This window comes from Carcharhinus amblyrhynchos, chromosome 18 (assembly GCF_965287045.1).
Source record: "Carcharhinus amblyrhynchos chromosome 18, sCarAmb.v2.hapA, whole genome shotgun sequence".
Lineage (NCBI taxonomy): Eukaryota > Metazoa > Chordata > Chondrichthyes > Carcharhiniformes > Carcharhinidae > Carcharhinus > Carcharhinus amblyrhynchos.
The window spans coordinates 18,263,119-18,280,776 of NC_137341.1; the positions used below are offsets into that span (position 1 = coordinate 18,263,119).

At 42.4% G+C, this 17,658-nt stretch overlaps 1 protein-coding gene across 3 annotated transcripts in view; it reads right to left on the reverse strand.

Moving 5' to 3' along the window:
• Positions 1-264: 264 nt before the first annotated feature.
• Positions 265-17,658, reverse strand: part of ints1 (integrator complex subunit 1) — a 105,003-nt gene continuing 87,609 nt past the window's right edge. For all 3 annotated transcript variants that reach the window (XM_080206441.1, XM_080206440.1, XM_080206442.1), the window contains exons 40-48: positions 16,177-16,310; positions 15,220-15,412; positions 13,728-13,855; positions 11,833-11,945; positions 10,830-10,943; positions 7,763-7,833; positions 3,424-3,515; positions 1,992-2,101; positions 265-1,453 (exon numbers count right to left, since the gene is read on the reverse strand). In XM_080206441.1, coding sequence (XP_080062567.1) covers positions 1,338-1,453; positions 1,992-2,101; positions 3,424-3,515; positions 7,763-7,833; positions 10,830-10,943; positions 11,833-11,945; positions 13,728-13,855; positions 15,220-15,412; positions 16,177-16,310 — 1,071 coding nt within the window. In that variant the 3' untranslated portion in view covers positions 265-1,337. The remainder of the gene's footprint in view (positions 1,454-1,991; positions 2,102-3,423; positions 3,516-7,762; positions 7,834-10,829; positions 10,944-11,832; positions 11,946-13,727; positions 13,856-15,219; positions 15,413-16,176; positions 16,311-17,658) is intronic.

Here is a 17,658-nt window from a genome sequence, read left to right on the forward strand (position 1 = left end):
GCCTACTCTTGAAAGAGGTCAAATTATCATCCTCCTTCAGTGTTACTCTTTACAGTATCAAAATTCTGGAGAATCAACTCCAGTGAAAATGCTTTTAAGTTTTAAGTGCGTCGTTAATAGTTTCTGATGTAACATTCTGTTACTGTATTTCCCCAAACTTTCACTTTCAGTTTGTGCTGGGAAATGGTCAGAATCTTGTCAATCATTCTGAAAAGTCTGCTCAATCTGCCTTTTTGTAGCAAATGAAAATGACTCGTGTTTCTTTCTCGCCAAACATCCATTTTTATAAAAATTTCCTAACAAAAGTACAATGCTTAAACAGAATGTTAAGCAGCCAAGATACATTTCATTATGGGGAACAAGTTGCTGTTATCTTAAACAGTGTGAGTACTTTGCTCCTGATCTGCTTCATAGGCCCACACATTCACAAGACCTCACCGGTATTCAGTACTGTCCTTCCAAGGAGTCGCACGGAAATACAGTTGGTTATTGAGGCAGCAGAATTCTGGTTGAAGACCACCTCTTCAACATCTAGTCAGTGCATGGTGGATATCTGTGCATGAAGACTGTGACTGGTGACTTATCCATTTTAAAATCGGTGCTGCAGAACCCTGGTTACAAATAGACTATGGATGTTGATAGTAATAATCAGAAAGGATTATTCCACCATCTCACTTTCAGATTTAACTTGTCAGCTGTGCGGTTCCAGTTGGACTGCTTACTCTGCAGTACATTGAAAATGCAGAAAGTAGTTCTGTGCTATGATCAGAAATTGGTGAAACTGCTGACTGGGGAGACTTAAGTACCAGTACTGCTGCTTTTCTTGATTATTCATGTGCAGACATCTCGATTAGAGTGGGACATTGAGAAGCACGTCCCCACCAACCGTACCCAAACTAGGGGAGTGTGTAAAAGAGAAAAAGAGAAAGGGAAGGGAATGGAATTTACTCTTACATAGCACCTTATTGTGCATCTCTATTGAGACAAAGACAATGAGAGAAAGAAAAGGGGAAAGAAAAAATCTGCGTGAGAAGATGAGGGAGAGGAAAAGAACATGATAATTATATAGCGCATTTTGATGTCTCTCAAAAATGCGGCAAAGGGCTTATCTGATGAACTGAAGTGCAGTGATGACTTAGCTTTGATGAAATTTGTATTTGGAACTCCAATGAAAAGCCACCAGGCAGCAACCCTGGACAGACTGACACTTTCTTGATGACTTCTTGTGGAATGTACAAGAAGCTGAAACAAGCGTGTTGAAAGTACTTCCCCTACAATGCCTTTAATTATGTTTTCTCTCTCAGCCAAGTCCACAGTCCTCTTATACTGCTTAGTCTTTAAGTCGTTGCTTCCATGTGTAGAACTTTCATGGCCTCTGCAATCTGTGGGCTTGTGTCAATCTGGCTGTACATCCCGACCAGAAAGGCTTTATGAAGAAGGACCCCTGCATGCTCTGTGAAGAGAATGTGGTACAAGAGTGAACAACTGGCACAAGTGAAAGGTACAGTGGCTCCAACATCAAACCAAAGCAAATAAACTGCTCAATAATAGCATCAAGATAAAATCTGCATGCATACAAGGAATTCCATAGTGGTTTGATTGGCAAATATACTGGTCGGTACATTATAGATTCAAATAGACCTGGAAGATCACCAGTCTGTGCAGAATTACTCAATCTCCACCCTGTGGTGAAGCAAAGCATTACAAATATTCCAATTAAGCTCAGTTTAAGGCTACGGATAGATGCTTCTGCCAGCACCTGCAGTAAATATATCACTATGGGCATGGCTACAACACCTTTATGAACAAGGGGATGGAGGTGGGCTGATGCTATCCATGACACCTCAGTTTGGCACTTTTATGAGGAAAGGAGGATAAAACAGCACTGGGATAGGTGACAAGGGAAGGAGGTGATTTCAAAGACCAAGTTTAAAGATTTTTCAAATAATAAACTAAGTTTAACACTGGAATATGAGACTCAGCAATTTTACCTTGGCAGAGCAGCGTATATTCTGGAAGGTTCTTTAGAGCTGTCTGCATCACATCGTAATTTCCACAGCCAAGGCAGTACATGAAGGTTGGAAGAAAGTCGGTGGCAGTGCTGGAAGAGGAAATCAAACACATCCCTGTGCTTATTTTGTGAAAAGATAAAGTCTTCAATGCAGCAAATAAAATATAGTGCAATTATGTTTGGAGGCTGCAAAGGAGCATGATCCCCCTCATACATCTCAGTTCTTTATGTGGAAATGTATCCACCTGCCATGGTTTGGGTTAAGATACAAAGTCAGGCCTCTCAGAAGGTGTGTGAGCACTCAATGCAGGCACAGCGTGAAAAAGAAAGTAACTCAGCTTTTTAAGTATGTCTCAGCCTGTCTAACACTGTACATGGGAAAGGGGCATCATTGTTAACCTACCCTCATTCTCGGACGAGATGGTAAAGAGGTCCTCTTTGCTCTTCCAGGTAGTCATAAAAGATCCCACAATTTTGAAGAAGGAGCTAAGAATGGGAGTAGGCCATTTAGTTCTTCGAGCCTGTCCTGCCATTCAAAGAGACCAGGGCTTATACGCAACCTAACTCCATATCCATTATTATCTTTGGTTCCCAGAAATCTGGCACTATCAGGTTTAAAGTTAACAACTGAACTAACATTACTGCCATCTCTGGAACAGAGTTCGAAACTTCTTTGTGCACAGAAGTCTTTCCTAATGCCACCCCTGAAATTTCTGGCTCTAACTTCTGAATTACATTCCCTAATCCCAGTCTCCCCAACCAGTGCAAGGTTTCTCTCTAGCCACTTGTTCCCTTAAATATCTTGAAAGCTTCAATGAAATCAGCCTGTAACCTTGTTAATTCCAAGTTTTATTTATTAGTATCACAAGTAGGCTTACATTAAGACTGCAGTGAAGTTACTGTGAAAATCCTCTAGTCGCATACTCTGGTTCCTGTTCCGGTACACTGAGGGAGAATTTAGCATGGCCGATGTACCTAACCAGCACATCTTTCAGGCTGTGGGAGGAAACCAAAGCACCCGGAGGAAACCCACACAAACACAGGGAGAATGTGCACCTCCACAAAGACAGTTACCCAAGGCGGGAGTCGAACCCAGGTCCTGGCGCTGTAAGGGAGCAGCGCTATCCGCTGTGCCACTTCTACAATCCTAGTTTGTAATTTAACTCCTAAGGTTCAAAGAAGCAGAGGAGTTCTCCCTGGTGTCCTGGAAAAAATTTAATCCTCCACAAACATCCATCAACTCATTGCTGTTTGTGGGAGCTTGCTGTGTGCAAATTGATTGCCATGTTTACTATATCATTACACTTCAAAGATAATTCGTCGGCTGTAAAATGCTTTGGGATGCTTTGGCATTGTTTCTGGCTATATAAATGCATGGTTGTCTTCCTCTTTACCCTCCATGTCATTTTTACCGTGGATTGTTCTGGATACTCCTCATGGCCAAGACAAATGCTGCATTTCGAGATAGCTCCTCCGGGGAACTCATCAGCCGTTGCAGATCATTCTGTGAAAAACAAGAAAGCTTTTAGCAAAGCAGCACCTCTCATCTTTCTAAATTCCAGAGTACAGTTCTATGCAGCTCAATCCCTCCTTACAGAACAGCCCAAGAATTAACCTAGTGTATCTTTGTTGCATCCTGATATAAGGATCACCTGCCTTATTTGTGTTCCATCCTGACCAGCAAGTTCACATGATGTACTGTAACTCTAACTGCCACCAGATGTTGACGCATATCACAGTAATGCCAATTAGAGCCCAGAGTTTACCCTAACCCACCCAGCAAAGATGCTGTTTTGGATGGGATGCTTGATTTACAGCCCCTCAATTCTATTGAAGTTAACCAAGTAAAATCAGACAGGATTTAAATTGAATTATTTTTATTATTTTAAATTAAATTGAATTGAATGATATATCAGGAGCTTCTTGATGCCACACTTGTATGCTGCCTTGACACCAAGGGCAGTCATTCTCCCAGCACCTCTTCTGACCAAGGCACTAATGAGGTCAGGAGCTCAGTGACCCAGCAGATACCAGTGTCATTACTACACTGGGACAGTTTGCCTAGTGACACTGCTGGTTTTGGAGCACAAGTATCCAGTACTATTGCTGGAATGTTATAAGGACCCATATCTTTTGTAGCATGTAATGTCTTCAACTGTTCCTTGACATCATATGGAGTGAATCAAATTGGCTGATTACTGGCATCAGTGATGTTGAGAACTACTGGAGGAAACCCAGATGGATCATCCACTCAGCAGTTCTGGCTGAGGATTGCTGCAAATGCTTCAGCCTTGTTTTTACACTGAAGTGTTATTTGTGTTATTTATAAGGCAGGTATATCTTTTCTTTGGCAAGGAGACCAAAATTGTTTTTGAGCTATGGCTTCATCAGAATCTCACACAAGTGCAGCAAATAAGCCTTCATAACATTTTTCTCTGAATATTTAATATACTAGAATGCTAACTTTGTGATTCTTGCATAAGGACACTAAAACAAACTTAACAGTTTTTCACCATTTAAAAGATATTCTTCTTGTCAAAGTTAATAACCGCATACACGTCATCTGTTACCTTTTTGCCCACTCTCTTAACCTATCTATATTTCTTATACACTTTGTGCCTTCTTCACAGCCTGCATTCCCACCTGTCTTTAGATTGTCAGCTAACTTGGGTAGATTACATGCGGTCCCCTTCTCTTAACATAGTTTCTATATAGCTGAAGCCTAGCGCTGATCCTTGTGACATCTCACAGGTAACATTCAAACATAAGAAATAGAAGCTGAATGGGTCATTTGGCCTTTTAAGCCTGCACCAGCATTCAACAAGATCATAGCTAATCTTCCATCTAATTCCATCTTTCCTTACTAGCCCCATATCCTTAATTCCCTCAAGACTTAGTAACATCTATTCTGAATATACTCAATGAATGAACACCCACAGTTCTGGAATTCCAAAGGTTCACAGCCCTTTGAATAAAGAAAATCCTCCTAATTTCAATCAGAAATGACTGACACTTTATTCTCCAACTGTGATCCTTTGTTCTAGGTTTCCCAGTCAGTCCAAACATTTTCTCAGCATTTATCATGACAAGCCCCTTAAGAATTTTTAAGCCTTCAATTAGATCACCTCATTCTTCTAAACTTCAGGAAGTATAGATCAAGTCTGCTCAAGAAGACAATCCCCTTATCCCATGAATAAGTCTAGTAAACATTCATTGCATTTTCTTTAGTTATGGGGACCAAATGCATTTGGTACCATAAGTGCAGTCTCACCAATTCCCTCTACAACTGCATCCATAACTTGTTTTTCTCTTCAACTGCATGTGGATGTCACTGGCTATGCCAACATTTATTACCCATGCCTAAGTGCCCTTGCAAAAGTGATGGTGAGCTGTCTTCTTGAACTGCTACAGCTCCTGAGGTATAGGTACACTCACAGTGCTGTTAAGGAGGGAGTTCCAAAATTTTTATCTCACTATAGTGAAGGAATGGCGATATATTTCCAAGTCAGGATGACGAGTGAGTTTGAGAGAAACTTTCAGGTGATGGCGTTGCCATGTGTCCTCATCTTTCTAAATGGTAGCAGTCGTGGGTCTGGAAGGTGCTGCCGAAAGAGGCTTGGTGTGTTGCATCTCATGAGCACACAAACTGCTGTCAACATGTGTCAGTGCTGGAGGGAGTGAATGTTGAAGGTGGTAGATGGGGTGCCAATCAAGCAGACTGCTTTGTCCTCCATGTTGTCAAACTTTTTGAATGTTATTGGAGCAGCACTCATCCAGGTAAGTGGAGATTATTTTATCACATTCCTGAACTGAGCCTTGTAGATAGTGGATAGGCTTTGAGGAGTCAGGAGATGAGGTACTCACTGCAGAATTCCCAGCCTCTGTCTTGCTCTTGTAACCACATTATTTAGTTGGCTGGTCCAGTTCAGTTTCTGGTCAATTGTAATCTCCAGGATGTTGATACAGGAGAATTCAGTGATGGCAATGCCAATGAACCTCAAGGAGCAATGGTTAGATTCTCTCTTATTGGAGATGGCCATTGTCTGACACTTTCATAGTGCAAATGTTTCTTGCCACTTATTACCTCAAACCTGAATGTTTTCCAGGTCTTGCTGAATATGGACAGATTCAGGTCATTGGTGAAGCATCTGGAGTTGGTTGGTAAGAGTACACTAGCCTGAGGAGCTCCTGCAGCAATGCACTGGGACTGAGATGACTGACTTCTAACAACCACAACAATCTTCTGTTGTGCTAGCTATGACAACCAATGGAGAGTTTTCTCCAAGCTTCCCATTTACTCCAATTTTCCTGGGCTTCTTGATGCCACACTTGTATGCTGCCTTGACACCAAGGGCAGTCATTCTCCCAGCACCTCTTTTGACCAAGGCACTAATGAGGTCAGGAGCTCAGTGACCCAGCAGATAGCAGTGTCATTACTACATTGGGACAGTTTGCCTAGTGACACTGCTGGTTTTGGAGCACAAGTATCCAGTACTATTGCCGGAATGTTATAAGGACCCATATCTTTTGTAGCATGTAATGTCTTCAACTGTTTCTTGACATCATATGGAGTGAATCAAATTGGCTGATTACTGGCATCAGTGATGTTGAGGACTACTGGAGGAAACCCAGATGGATCATCCACTCAGCAGTTCTGGCTGAGGATTGCTGCAAATGCTTCAGCCTTGTTTTTACACTGAAGTGCTGGGCTCCTCCATCATGGGAATGGGGATGCTCGTGAAGCTTCCTCCTCCCATTGGCTTTTAATTGCCCACGCACATTCTGACTGGCTATGGCAGGAATGCAGAGATTAGATATGATTCGCTGAGCTCTATTACATGCTGTTTCACACACAAGTAGTCCTGTGGTCTCACTGCACTAGGCTGACAGCTAATTTTTAGGTGTGCCTGCTGCTGCTGCTCCTGGCATGCCTTCCTGCACTTGTCATTGAATGAGGGTTGATCACCCAGCTTGATGGAAATGGTGGACTGGACAATATGCCAGAAAATTAGTTACAGGGGAATTAGAACCAGCTTAGGGTCAGCCCTTCAATTTAAATCCTGTCTGATTTTACTTGGTTAACTTCAATAGAATTGAGGGGCTGTAAATCAAGCATCCCATCCAAAACAGCATCCTTGCTGGGTGGGTTAGGGTAAACTCTGGGCTCTAATTGGCATTACTGTGATATGCGTCAACATCTGGTGGAAGTTAGAGTTACAGTACATCCTGTGAACTTGCTGGTCAGGATGGAACACAACATCCAGTCCACTACCCAAGCATTTATTTGTCACCATTCTGAGGAAAGATAGAGGCATACATGGTTTCTACAGGTGGGGCCCCAGTGCTCAGCTCAGCTTATAGCCAGAAAATGTAGTAAGTGATACCCGCTTTTGTAACTATGGTCTGTAACTATGGTGACACCTACCTTACAACATCACCAAGAGAGGGAGATAGAGAAAGAAAGGGAATAGGTCCCTGTTCCTCCAAAGGCAATAACACTGCTTCGCTTACATCATACCACTGCCAATGCAAATACATCAAGCAGCTTCAATGTTTACAACAGCTTTCTGTTGAAAGCTATGCATCGACAATTCACAGCCAGAGACATTATTAACTGCAATCAAAATCAGTCCGCTCCACTTGTTAGAAGAGTACAGAGCATTGTACAGTTCTAGGGCTAATTAAATGCTTCAAGCAAACTGTGGTTGGATCTTGTTTGCTTTGAGAGACAATTAGTTTTTTTTTACTTACAGTAAAGAAGGAGAGGACCTCCACTCGACGTTTTGACATCTCATCAATATCACTTAGGACTTCCAGAATGTCTGCACAGGGAAAAAGAGACATGTTATAGAACACATCAAACAAGTCAGAGTGTTTACTGACCTATCTGGGCACATGGTACAGCAATGTCACCATTTAAAGATTCGCATCCTTACTTTCAAAACTTTTTAATGCTGCTACCCCTTTAGGCACTCATTAAAACCAATTTCTTTTGTCAAAATTTTGGTCACTTGTTCTTGCATAACTTGGTGTTAAATGTTGTTTAATTGCGCTTCTGAAAAGCGCCTTTTTCTACATAAACATCACTTTATAAATCTCAGTTATTGCTGCAGAGAGAAGACTGCAGACAAAGTGCAGTTGTGGTCGTAGCCAGCCTGACTCTGACTGATGAGCAGGAGACAGGTTTGTAGCTTCAGAAACCATCCTGCTCCTTTGCTTACACACACTGTCAAGCCAATGGGCAGACTGACACAGCTGACTATGTGGGTGTCACTAGCTGCCATAAGGGAAGGGGAAGAGTAAAGAAACTAAAACAAAACCATAAACCAAATCCTCCAGTCCTCGAATTGGAATCCAGACCTACAAATGAAGATGTACATTGGGACTCTGTGGAAGTCCTGATGTGTGGATCTTCATGGGAACTGCCTGGGAAGTTTCAACTTCTGATGGGCAACTTCCTGCTCCATTGGTGCCTCCATGAATGTCTCCATTCTGAGTTAGAGTTAGAGGCTTTGGACCATTCCATGGTACTTGCCTAAATCTTTACCCAGGATACATTAGATACATTAAAACTTAGTCTATTATCTGGATGACTATGCAACTGACTTCACAATCATCATTCACTAGCTATCTCTCCAATTCCCCCAACTAATCCTTGACCTGATCACCCTCATGATCACCTTACTAACACTACCACCACACTCATTCCTGAACCAACCATCTCTCTGACCTGACTACTGACCTCATTCACCTATCCATTCAAATCAGATCTTTGGACTTAACAAATGGCAGCTCGTGCTGTAACAATGCTGAATTCGTGCTGAATTCAATGTCTTGAATTCCCTTGATTCCACTCTGACAGAGCTCCTCAATGGGCGCTGTACTGCATAGGCCTGAGCAGCGTCAAGTTGGAGGAAATTTCATTCACAACAGCAAACCGAATGTCAATGCCACTACTTGGAGGAATGAGGGCCCATTTTCAAAATGTGTCTAAATCTCTATTTACTATAACCTTTCTCCTAATCTATGAATATAACAAAGGAAATTAAGTAAAGGATGCAAACATTCAAACACCCTGATTTCTGGGCAGGGCCTGCAATTTACATTTTGCCAGTGACCATTTTGATCAAGGTGACAAAAAAATTGGTTTATTTATCTCGAGTACATGATTTTGGAGCAAGCTTCTAGGCCACAACACTGGCCTCTTCTTTGCAACACTGTCAAAACATTTTGGTCACAGCATGTGTTGCTGACAGCACTGTTTGGTTATCACGTAGTTCAGAAATGCTGCTTTCTCTTTTAAGTAGGCTGCCTCTTATAGGAAAGATGGAAAAAAGGATTGCTGCAATGAAATTCTTGAAAAACGAACACCATGACATAGAGGAATCCAGGCAGACCAAAGCAGCACTGGAGGCATTAGTAGTGGGCAGGAGGAGACATGCCATGGTCTCACGTGGGAGAGGAAGGCAGAAGCAGGTGATCCTCAAGGGCCATCTCCAGAAGGCAATGGGAACAGACAGGCAGGCAGGTCAACTCAGAGTCCTGATGCATAGCCCTGGCAGCTTGCTACAAGAGGGATTCAATGTCAGTGAATGCATCTCCAAGCCTTCTCTCCTATACACTTATGTTAGCCTCTCACACTGCACCTTACTACCATCATTAACCCAGCAGAACTTCCTGCTCTTCCAGGAATCACACCTTACATCCAGATACTGCACTTTACCCTCAAACTACAAATGCTGCCTGTCTGTTACCCACCTCCTGCTGCCTCTGCACACCTCCAAATACTCAGCTGTGGCATGCACATCAGCCAAACACTGCTAAGCAACCAATGACATTTTGCCCTCTCTCAGCAGGACAATGTGGCATACAATAGAAAGGCGATCAGAAGCAGTTGGGACAAGGTCTTCTCCATTTCCTCAGCCCTGGAGCAAAGCTGATTCTTACTGCAGAGCTGGCTGCGACAGGACACACAGCATCCAGCATCACTGACAACATTGAAGATGAAAACATCTTCCTGTCTTGCTTCTCAATCAGAATCCACCCTCAGTCTGTTATCTGGTGAGATATGGTGAGGGCTGATGGTGTGACCATTGACTCACCTCCCACCCCACACACTTTCCTTCATAGTGACCATTTTCTTCTGAGTTCCTGCTTTCAGACACCCAAGAAGAGCAATCCTGGTGCCTGCTCTTTACACTGCTACACACTCCAACACGCTGCTTCATATTCCTTTTCCCATTTCTGGAAAATGCAGGCATTACCTGTTTTCCAACAATCTGGTAGTTACATGGTGATCAATTATGGTGCAACCTTTTCATTCTGATGTATTTAATTAGCTGAATTTAAATTCCCCAAATGACATGTTGGGATTTGAACTCTGGATTATTAGTACAACAACATGGCCACCATGCTACCAAATTGTCCCATGTGTGCACGGTACAGATATTTGGCATCAGGATAGCACTAATTCCACATCAGGAGTGGTGCGACGTGAATTAACTTCTTGCCCTAAAAATCCTGTGTGCAGGTTTAATCATTCTGAATATGGTCTTTCCTTTTTGCATCAAATTCCTATATTACAATGCTGACTACTTTGAAAGTGCTTCATTGTCTGTAAAGCACTTTGCAGCATTGTGAAAGGCATTATATAAACGAAAGTCTTTCCTATTTTGAATTTAATGAGCACGTTAGCATTGTAGTTTACACAGAGAGTGCCCTATCATCATGTCCTTCTTTTCTTTCTCCCTCATGTATTCATGCACCTTCTATTCAAGTCTACAGATTGGTGTATGGGCTGCATTGCTGATTGCCTTACCTTCAAGAGCACGCCCCCTTGCAATCTTTTGGAGGTATGGTGCCACTTCAGCTGAGGTCAGCGGTGTTGTGGCAGAAAAATTTACCAGCGGGAGGGAGCCTGTTGCTTCTTCCTCTGCAAGAAATAGAGAGAATTCTTGTTTTAACATGTGAATGGAAAATGGACAGATCTCAGACACAAGCTCTTCAGTCTAAAGTGAAGACCTCTGCTAGGCAGATCATCACAGACTGACCAGACATTGCTTGCAGTTTGTAATTCTACACGTTGAGTCCTCTCCACCGAATCTCATTCTACTTGTGATGCAAAGCCTGGACATACACTGTCGAAAATATCACAGGCACCAGCAGTTCAAACCATCTCCAGGGTTCAAAAGAGAAACTAAGAAAGAAACTGGGCTCTCACAAAGGGTCATCCAGACTCAAAACATTAGCTTTGTTCTCTCGCCGCAGATACTCTCAGGCCTGTTGAGATTTTCCAGCATTTTCTGTTTTTGTTTCAAAGTCTAGGATCTGCAGTATTTTGTTTTTTTCTTTAGAGAAGAAACTGCCCAGTTAACATGGCTGCCAATCAAAGTAATCCATTGGGCACAAAGCGGGGAGACTTTGCAAAGATGCAATGAGGTTTACCAATTTCAATGTGTCAGCCATGCCTCTGAGTCAGATGGTTCAGAGTTCAAATTGCACTTCAGAGACTTAAGTGCATTATCCAAGCTAGCACTCCAATGCAGTATTGGGGGAATGCTACACTGCCATGGATTCCATTTTTTGGATGGGGTGTTAAACTGAGGCTTCACAAGTAGGTGCAAGAAATCCCGGGCCACAATTACATAGAAGATGAGGGAAATTCTCCCTTCGGTCCTGGCCAATATTTACCCTTAACCACTTCATCATGCAAGTGCAAAAACTGCTCTCCCCCTCATTCACTCATCGTCAGCCCCTACCACAGGCAATGGCTTATTACACCCGATTTCCAGAAGAATATTAACTAGGAGACCAGCACTCACCCCCATCCTCATCCTCTGCATTCTCCTCAATGAGTCCGCCCCGAGTCGGGAGTGTTAATCCAGCCAGCAGGGACTTCAGCAGAGACATTTCTGGATATTCCCGTGATAGGTAACTGTACAATGTGTCAAAAGAAAGGGTTTGTTTTTAAAAACACAGACATTGGACAGGGTTATATGTACAACCTGCCAGGTGGTCTTCAATGGCCATTGGTCAAAGAGAACAAAGAGTACAGCACAGGAACAGGTCATTCAGCCCTCCATGCCCATGCTGATCACGATGCCCTAATTAAATTAAGCAATACCATCTGCCCTTACTCAGTTTGTACTCCTCTATTTCCTCCCTAATCATGTACTCATCCAGATGCCTCCCAAATGTTGCTAATATGCATGTTTCCACCACCTCCTCTGGCAGCGCATTCCAGGCACCAACCACTCACTGTGTGAAAAACTTCCTCCACATATCTCCCCAAACCTTCCCCCTCCAACCTTGAACCTGTGCCCCCTAGTAATTGAAAATCTTCTAATGATCCCGCTATTGCCAACTTTTCCTGCTGAATGCATCCCTTGCCGCTAGGAAACCCATGCTAGTGGTGTGCCATCAGCAGGATTGGAAGATCCCACTAGTGTAAACGGCCTTTATGTTTGCTTGTTGGGGATGGGGGGTGGGGGAATGATGCTGATTTCCTCCAAAGCCTCTTTTGTTATTTTTAAAGAAAGGTGCCTTCTTCCCTGCCCTAGGCCAACTCATGTTCGTACTTGACAAATGGGTGCAGCTTCTCCTAGTCATTGCTGGGCAAAGGCCAGTCACCTTTTAGCCTACCTCCCCAGTGAGGCACAGCCCAGATCTATCAACTTAATATGAATCATCTGCTTCATATCTGCTCAAGTATTACTAAATCCTGTCCTTGTCAGACCTGCACTTCACTCACATCACACTGCAAAAATGAATCACGACAAGGGGCAGGAACCTGACTTGAAATACTTTGCCCCAGACTCAGCTACTCCTGTTGTGTCAGTAAACCTCAACTTATAATACATTGTTTGCTACATATATTAGCATGTCGAAAACTTAGATATGAAACAAAGACGGCCTTCACTACTGGATGTTGCCTTTGCAAGAAGTTAATTATTCTTTTTGTGGTTTTGTTGGGAAAACTTCAGAATTTTACTCCAATCTCACCAAACCTTTCCATCCTGGACAAGGTCCTGAACAACACGTTGCACCTATCCACTACAGGCTTACGAACCCAATGGTACAGTCAATGAAGGGGTCATAACCCAAATTCCCAACCACTCCCATCATTTTGAGGCTAGCCAATTGAGCTTTGGAGGACGATCCTCCACTCTGCTCCCAGGAACCTCCATGCCACAGGCCTTCAGGTCTTTGCAATTTTTAGTTAGGTCTTCAGAGGAGGTCATATTGCATTCCTTGGTTTCCAACATGATCCTTTTCCTGCCCAATTTGGCCCGATCTGGAGCTCTTCCCCCAACCCATTCAGTCAAATCTGCGGTCTGAATATTGTTCTGCAACTCCCTTATGTTCCCTGGTCAAGTATCAACCAAATAGCTATCCTTTCCTTACTTGCATCCAAAGTCAGGCACACGCAGGAGCGAGGCTCAATATCTGCATTACGGCCCATGTGTTTCCTGCAGACAATGACATGCAGTGAGAAAAGAGCCTTCTGACTTAACAATCATGCCAGACCACCAGTGAGCTGTCCAGAAATTGTAGATAAATTGAGAGCCAACCTGACCACCCAAGTACTGAATCTTTTTGGGATGGGTTCAGGAAGGGAAAGATGGTTTGGATTGACAACACCATTATTACTTATGCATTCTTCCTTAATTTCTCCTTCCAACAATTTCACCTTCAATATAGCCAAAGAAATACTTACTGGAGCACATCCGAATGTTTCTGAAGGAATGGGACAGCTGCTGCTGCATTGTAGGTTATAAACTTGTGAATAAAGTGCACACATTTATTGATGAAGGAAGCAATCAATCTGGAGTACTTCCCGTAATTCTGTTAGAAAAAGTATTCAAAATTATCCATTGACAATCAGAGCAGTGATACAGAAATTTGATACATTCAACTTACCAATTAATTGCTCTCCTCCAATTGAGCTGAGGTACACTTCCAGAGCAGCCAGCCACATTCTAGCACCGTCCACCATTCAGTTCTAAACTTTGGTAGTCTATGCTCACTGGCTATTTAACCGGATAGTAATGCAGCCACCTTTGTCAGGGGTTGCCAGATAGTGGTCAAAAACCCAATCTCTTCTCCCTAAACCAGAGTGCAAAGGCCTGTTGCAGTACAATCCATCTGTTGTGCTGACTGAGACTGGCAAACCCAGGGCAATGCAGAGCCTGAACTTATGGTCCTCAGAATCTGTACTATTCAGCGACAAAGCCCTCAAATGAGATGACTCACCTCAAACGGGGCAGCAACAAATATACTTTTGCAGTACAAGTTCAAAGTCTAGATACTGATAATTTGAAACGGGAAGTACGCAGGATTAAACATAAAGCTGTCCTTAAAATCTACCTCTCCTGTCTTAGCATCCCCCTAGATGGCCAAGTGTCAAATCCTGTTTGATTACACTTCTGTGAAGCAGTTCTGGGCATTTTACCACATTACAGGTGTTATATAAATGCACATTGTTGGATTAGAAGTAGCAGAGTGAGATGTCAAAATTCCAGTTTGTATTAATCACCTCACCTCTCAGTAATAATATTCCCTTGACGTTAGCAGATTAGGAGTGATCAAATTGAAGTGTTTAAGATGATTAGAGGAGTTGACAAGAGTAGAAATAAATAATTTTCTATCAGGTGACATTTGAACACACAAAAGGTGAACCAAGTCCAGACCTCATTCCCCAGAAAGCTGATCAGTTCATTTGAAATTCAAAACATAAGACTGATAGATTTTTGTTAGGCAAGGGTTTTGAGTATTACAGAACCATAGCAGGTAGCTGGAGTAAGATACAGATTGGTCATGATCTAACTGAATGGTGGAACAAAGCTGAGGAACTGAATGGCCAATCTTAATCCTATGTCCCTATATTGGTGGACTATGGGAGGCTCCACTGTGAACGAAATCCCTCCCTCACTTGAAGCACATTAATACCCATTTTCCAGATCATAAACTCTAAAGCAGACTGACTCATTATTCAGGGAACAGAGGCCAAAGTCTGCTGTCCCCACACTGAGAAAGGGCAATTTAACACAGGGCAGTTGAAGAAGGATGAACCAGGTTCTACACTGGGACAATATATTAATCAGCAGAATTCACGCAAAAGCTCCAAACATTTATCCCTGCTGCAGGGTTGCATTTTGACTGAATAACCTGTGAATGGACTCCCAATACTCCAGCCAGAGCCCACTGACCTGCAGGAGCAATAGGAAGGAGAGAAGGCAGTCCTGCATCGCCACCTGGTGTTCATTCTGAAATAAATACGGCTGCAACAGCTCCATGATCCCCAGAACATGCAAGAAGAAGGTCAAATGATTCTGCTGACGGAACTCCTGGAAATTCAAGTGAACCCGTCCATGCAGCAGGGCAGCAATCATCGGCAAATGTCTGCAAAGTAAAACAAAATAAACACTAAATAATCACTCCTCAATTCAAACACCCAGGATAAAGACATGAAAGTTAGCTAAAAGTCAACTACATTGGAACAGGAAGTGGCCATTCAGCCCCTCAAGCCCCTTCCACCATTCAATTAGATCATGACTGAGCTGCACCTTTACCCCATTAACCTGCCGTTGCTCCTTAGCTCTTGATTTCCTTACACAAACAAAAGTCTATCGATCCAGTTGATGCAACACATTGGCTTTGTCTGATTTGGCTATTCTGTCTCTTCATTTATTCCTGCTAAGCCACACTTTCATTGTTAAAAATAGATTACAACAAACAGACTCCCACTACATAAGATTCCAACAGAAATGGGTGCTATAGTGGGTTTATGATCAATGTATTCCTACAACGGAGTGGTAAAAAATAAATTTGTAAACAATTCCCACTTGGAAAGATGTGCCTGGTTTGAGGGGAGAGAAACTAAAAGACCCTGGCAGAATACTAGCAGCGAGATCTATCCATTACTAGCCTTGGAGCATTAAACCATACACCCGTTCCACTGGTAAAACCAACTCACCTACTCAATAAAGGTATCGAGAAGGAGCAGCGCTAAATAAAGAGAGAAGAATGATTGCAAGAGTGGGAGTGAGAGGCTAGAGGTGATGCTAATCAACAGCAAGCAACCTCTGCATCAGACAATGCTGAAATAAAAATAAGCCTTTTAATCATCATAATGAAAGGGTCCTTTAAAAGTGAAATATTCATACCTAAGTAATAAAACTGGGTGTGCCACTGACAACTTTCTGCAGGCCATGTTGGCATCAGCCATTCGATTCTCCGACATCCTTGAGTCACTGGTGTCTGCGAGCAGCGTAAGCAACCGATGCACCAGTGCATCCAGCTGAGAAAGAGGGAAAGAACCTTGATTGTAAAAGCTGCTTAGCTTAGTCTGTGTCAGTAGCCAGAAATCAACATCAAAGATAAGAGCTACTCACATTCAGCAAACCAGTCAACAAGAAGCAGTGGGGCAACAGTAATATACATTTGAACTGAGAGCGGCACACCATTGCCTCTTTCTGCCAGTACAGTAGGAATAACATAGACTAGATGCAGATCTATTAAGTGTTAGATGATCCAGGTGATGCACCAATTACTCCAAATAATCAGTTTAACCTGAAAGCAATCCTTTTCTACAGAGAGCTAAATGTTTAAGCTGCAATAAAATTATGTCACATTTAGAGCAGTAAAAAGGGTAGCTTGTGTCAGGAAGTTGGAATGAAAAGAAAAGAATTGGATAAATAAGGAACTGATGGGTATTTGCCTGCACTGAGGGTTTGTGAGATGCAGATTAGACTAGTAACAGGGTAAAGCCGATACTTTGCCAGTAAAGTGGAGTCTAGTTGTCTAGGGGTCTAGGTCATCATCTCAGCCAGTTTGTAAACAGAGTTTTTTATTCTTTCAGAGTCAAGCAGTTGTGCCAAAAGCAGAAGAAGCTGTCTATGTTAGTCCTGCAAAGTTCTACTCTAAATTAGTAGAAGATTTTCCAAAAACAAGCTACAAGCCTTGTGTGGTTACTATTTGCTGGATTTGGCCCATAGTTTTAAAAGCTACGGGATGTTGTTTTGCAGAAGGTATTTAGTTGGCGCTTAGCAAAGTAAATAGATTTATATTGAAGGGTAATTCAACTATACTGGTTGGGGCACCATTATTGTATTTAATTGTCAACATTGTTATTTACTGTTGCCTTTTTTGCTGTGTGTTTTAAAGTTTAATAAACGTTTTGTTATTTGAATAATTTACGATAATACTGACCCCCTTTCTTCACCAGGTTTCATCTCTTTTCTCACATTTTTCCAAAGCACAAACATGAACTGTTAAGAACTGGTGTTCCAAGTTTACCATCTGGGATTTGGGATGCTCTCACATTGAGCATCAGCAGGGTTCATAACACTTGTTACATGGAGCATTGTATTCGATAATTTATTATAACCACACTAACTGAATGGGCATTCCTTACAAACCTGTTAACAATACATTTTCCTCAGAGAGGTGCATATCAGAATGTGCTCTTTAGCCATTTTTAACACCACACTCTGTAAAGTGTAGTATTTCCAAGGATATCTGTTTTTGCAACGTATTCCAAAGGCTGCTATAGATAAACTTTATTCAGCAAGGAATGTACTGCCTGAAATAGTGGTGGAAGCAGATTCAACAGTAATATTTGGAAAGGAATTGGGTAACTATTATAT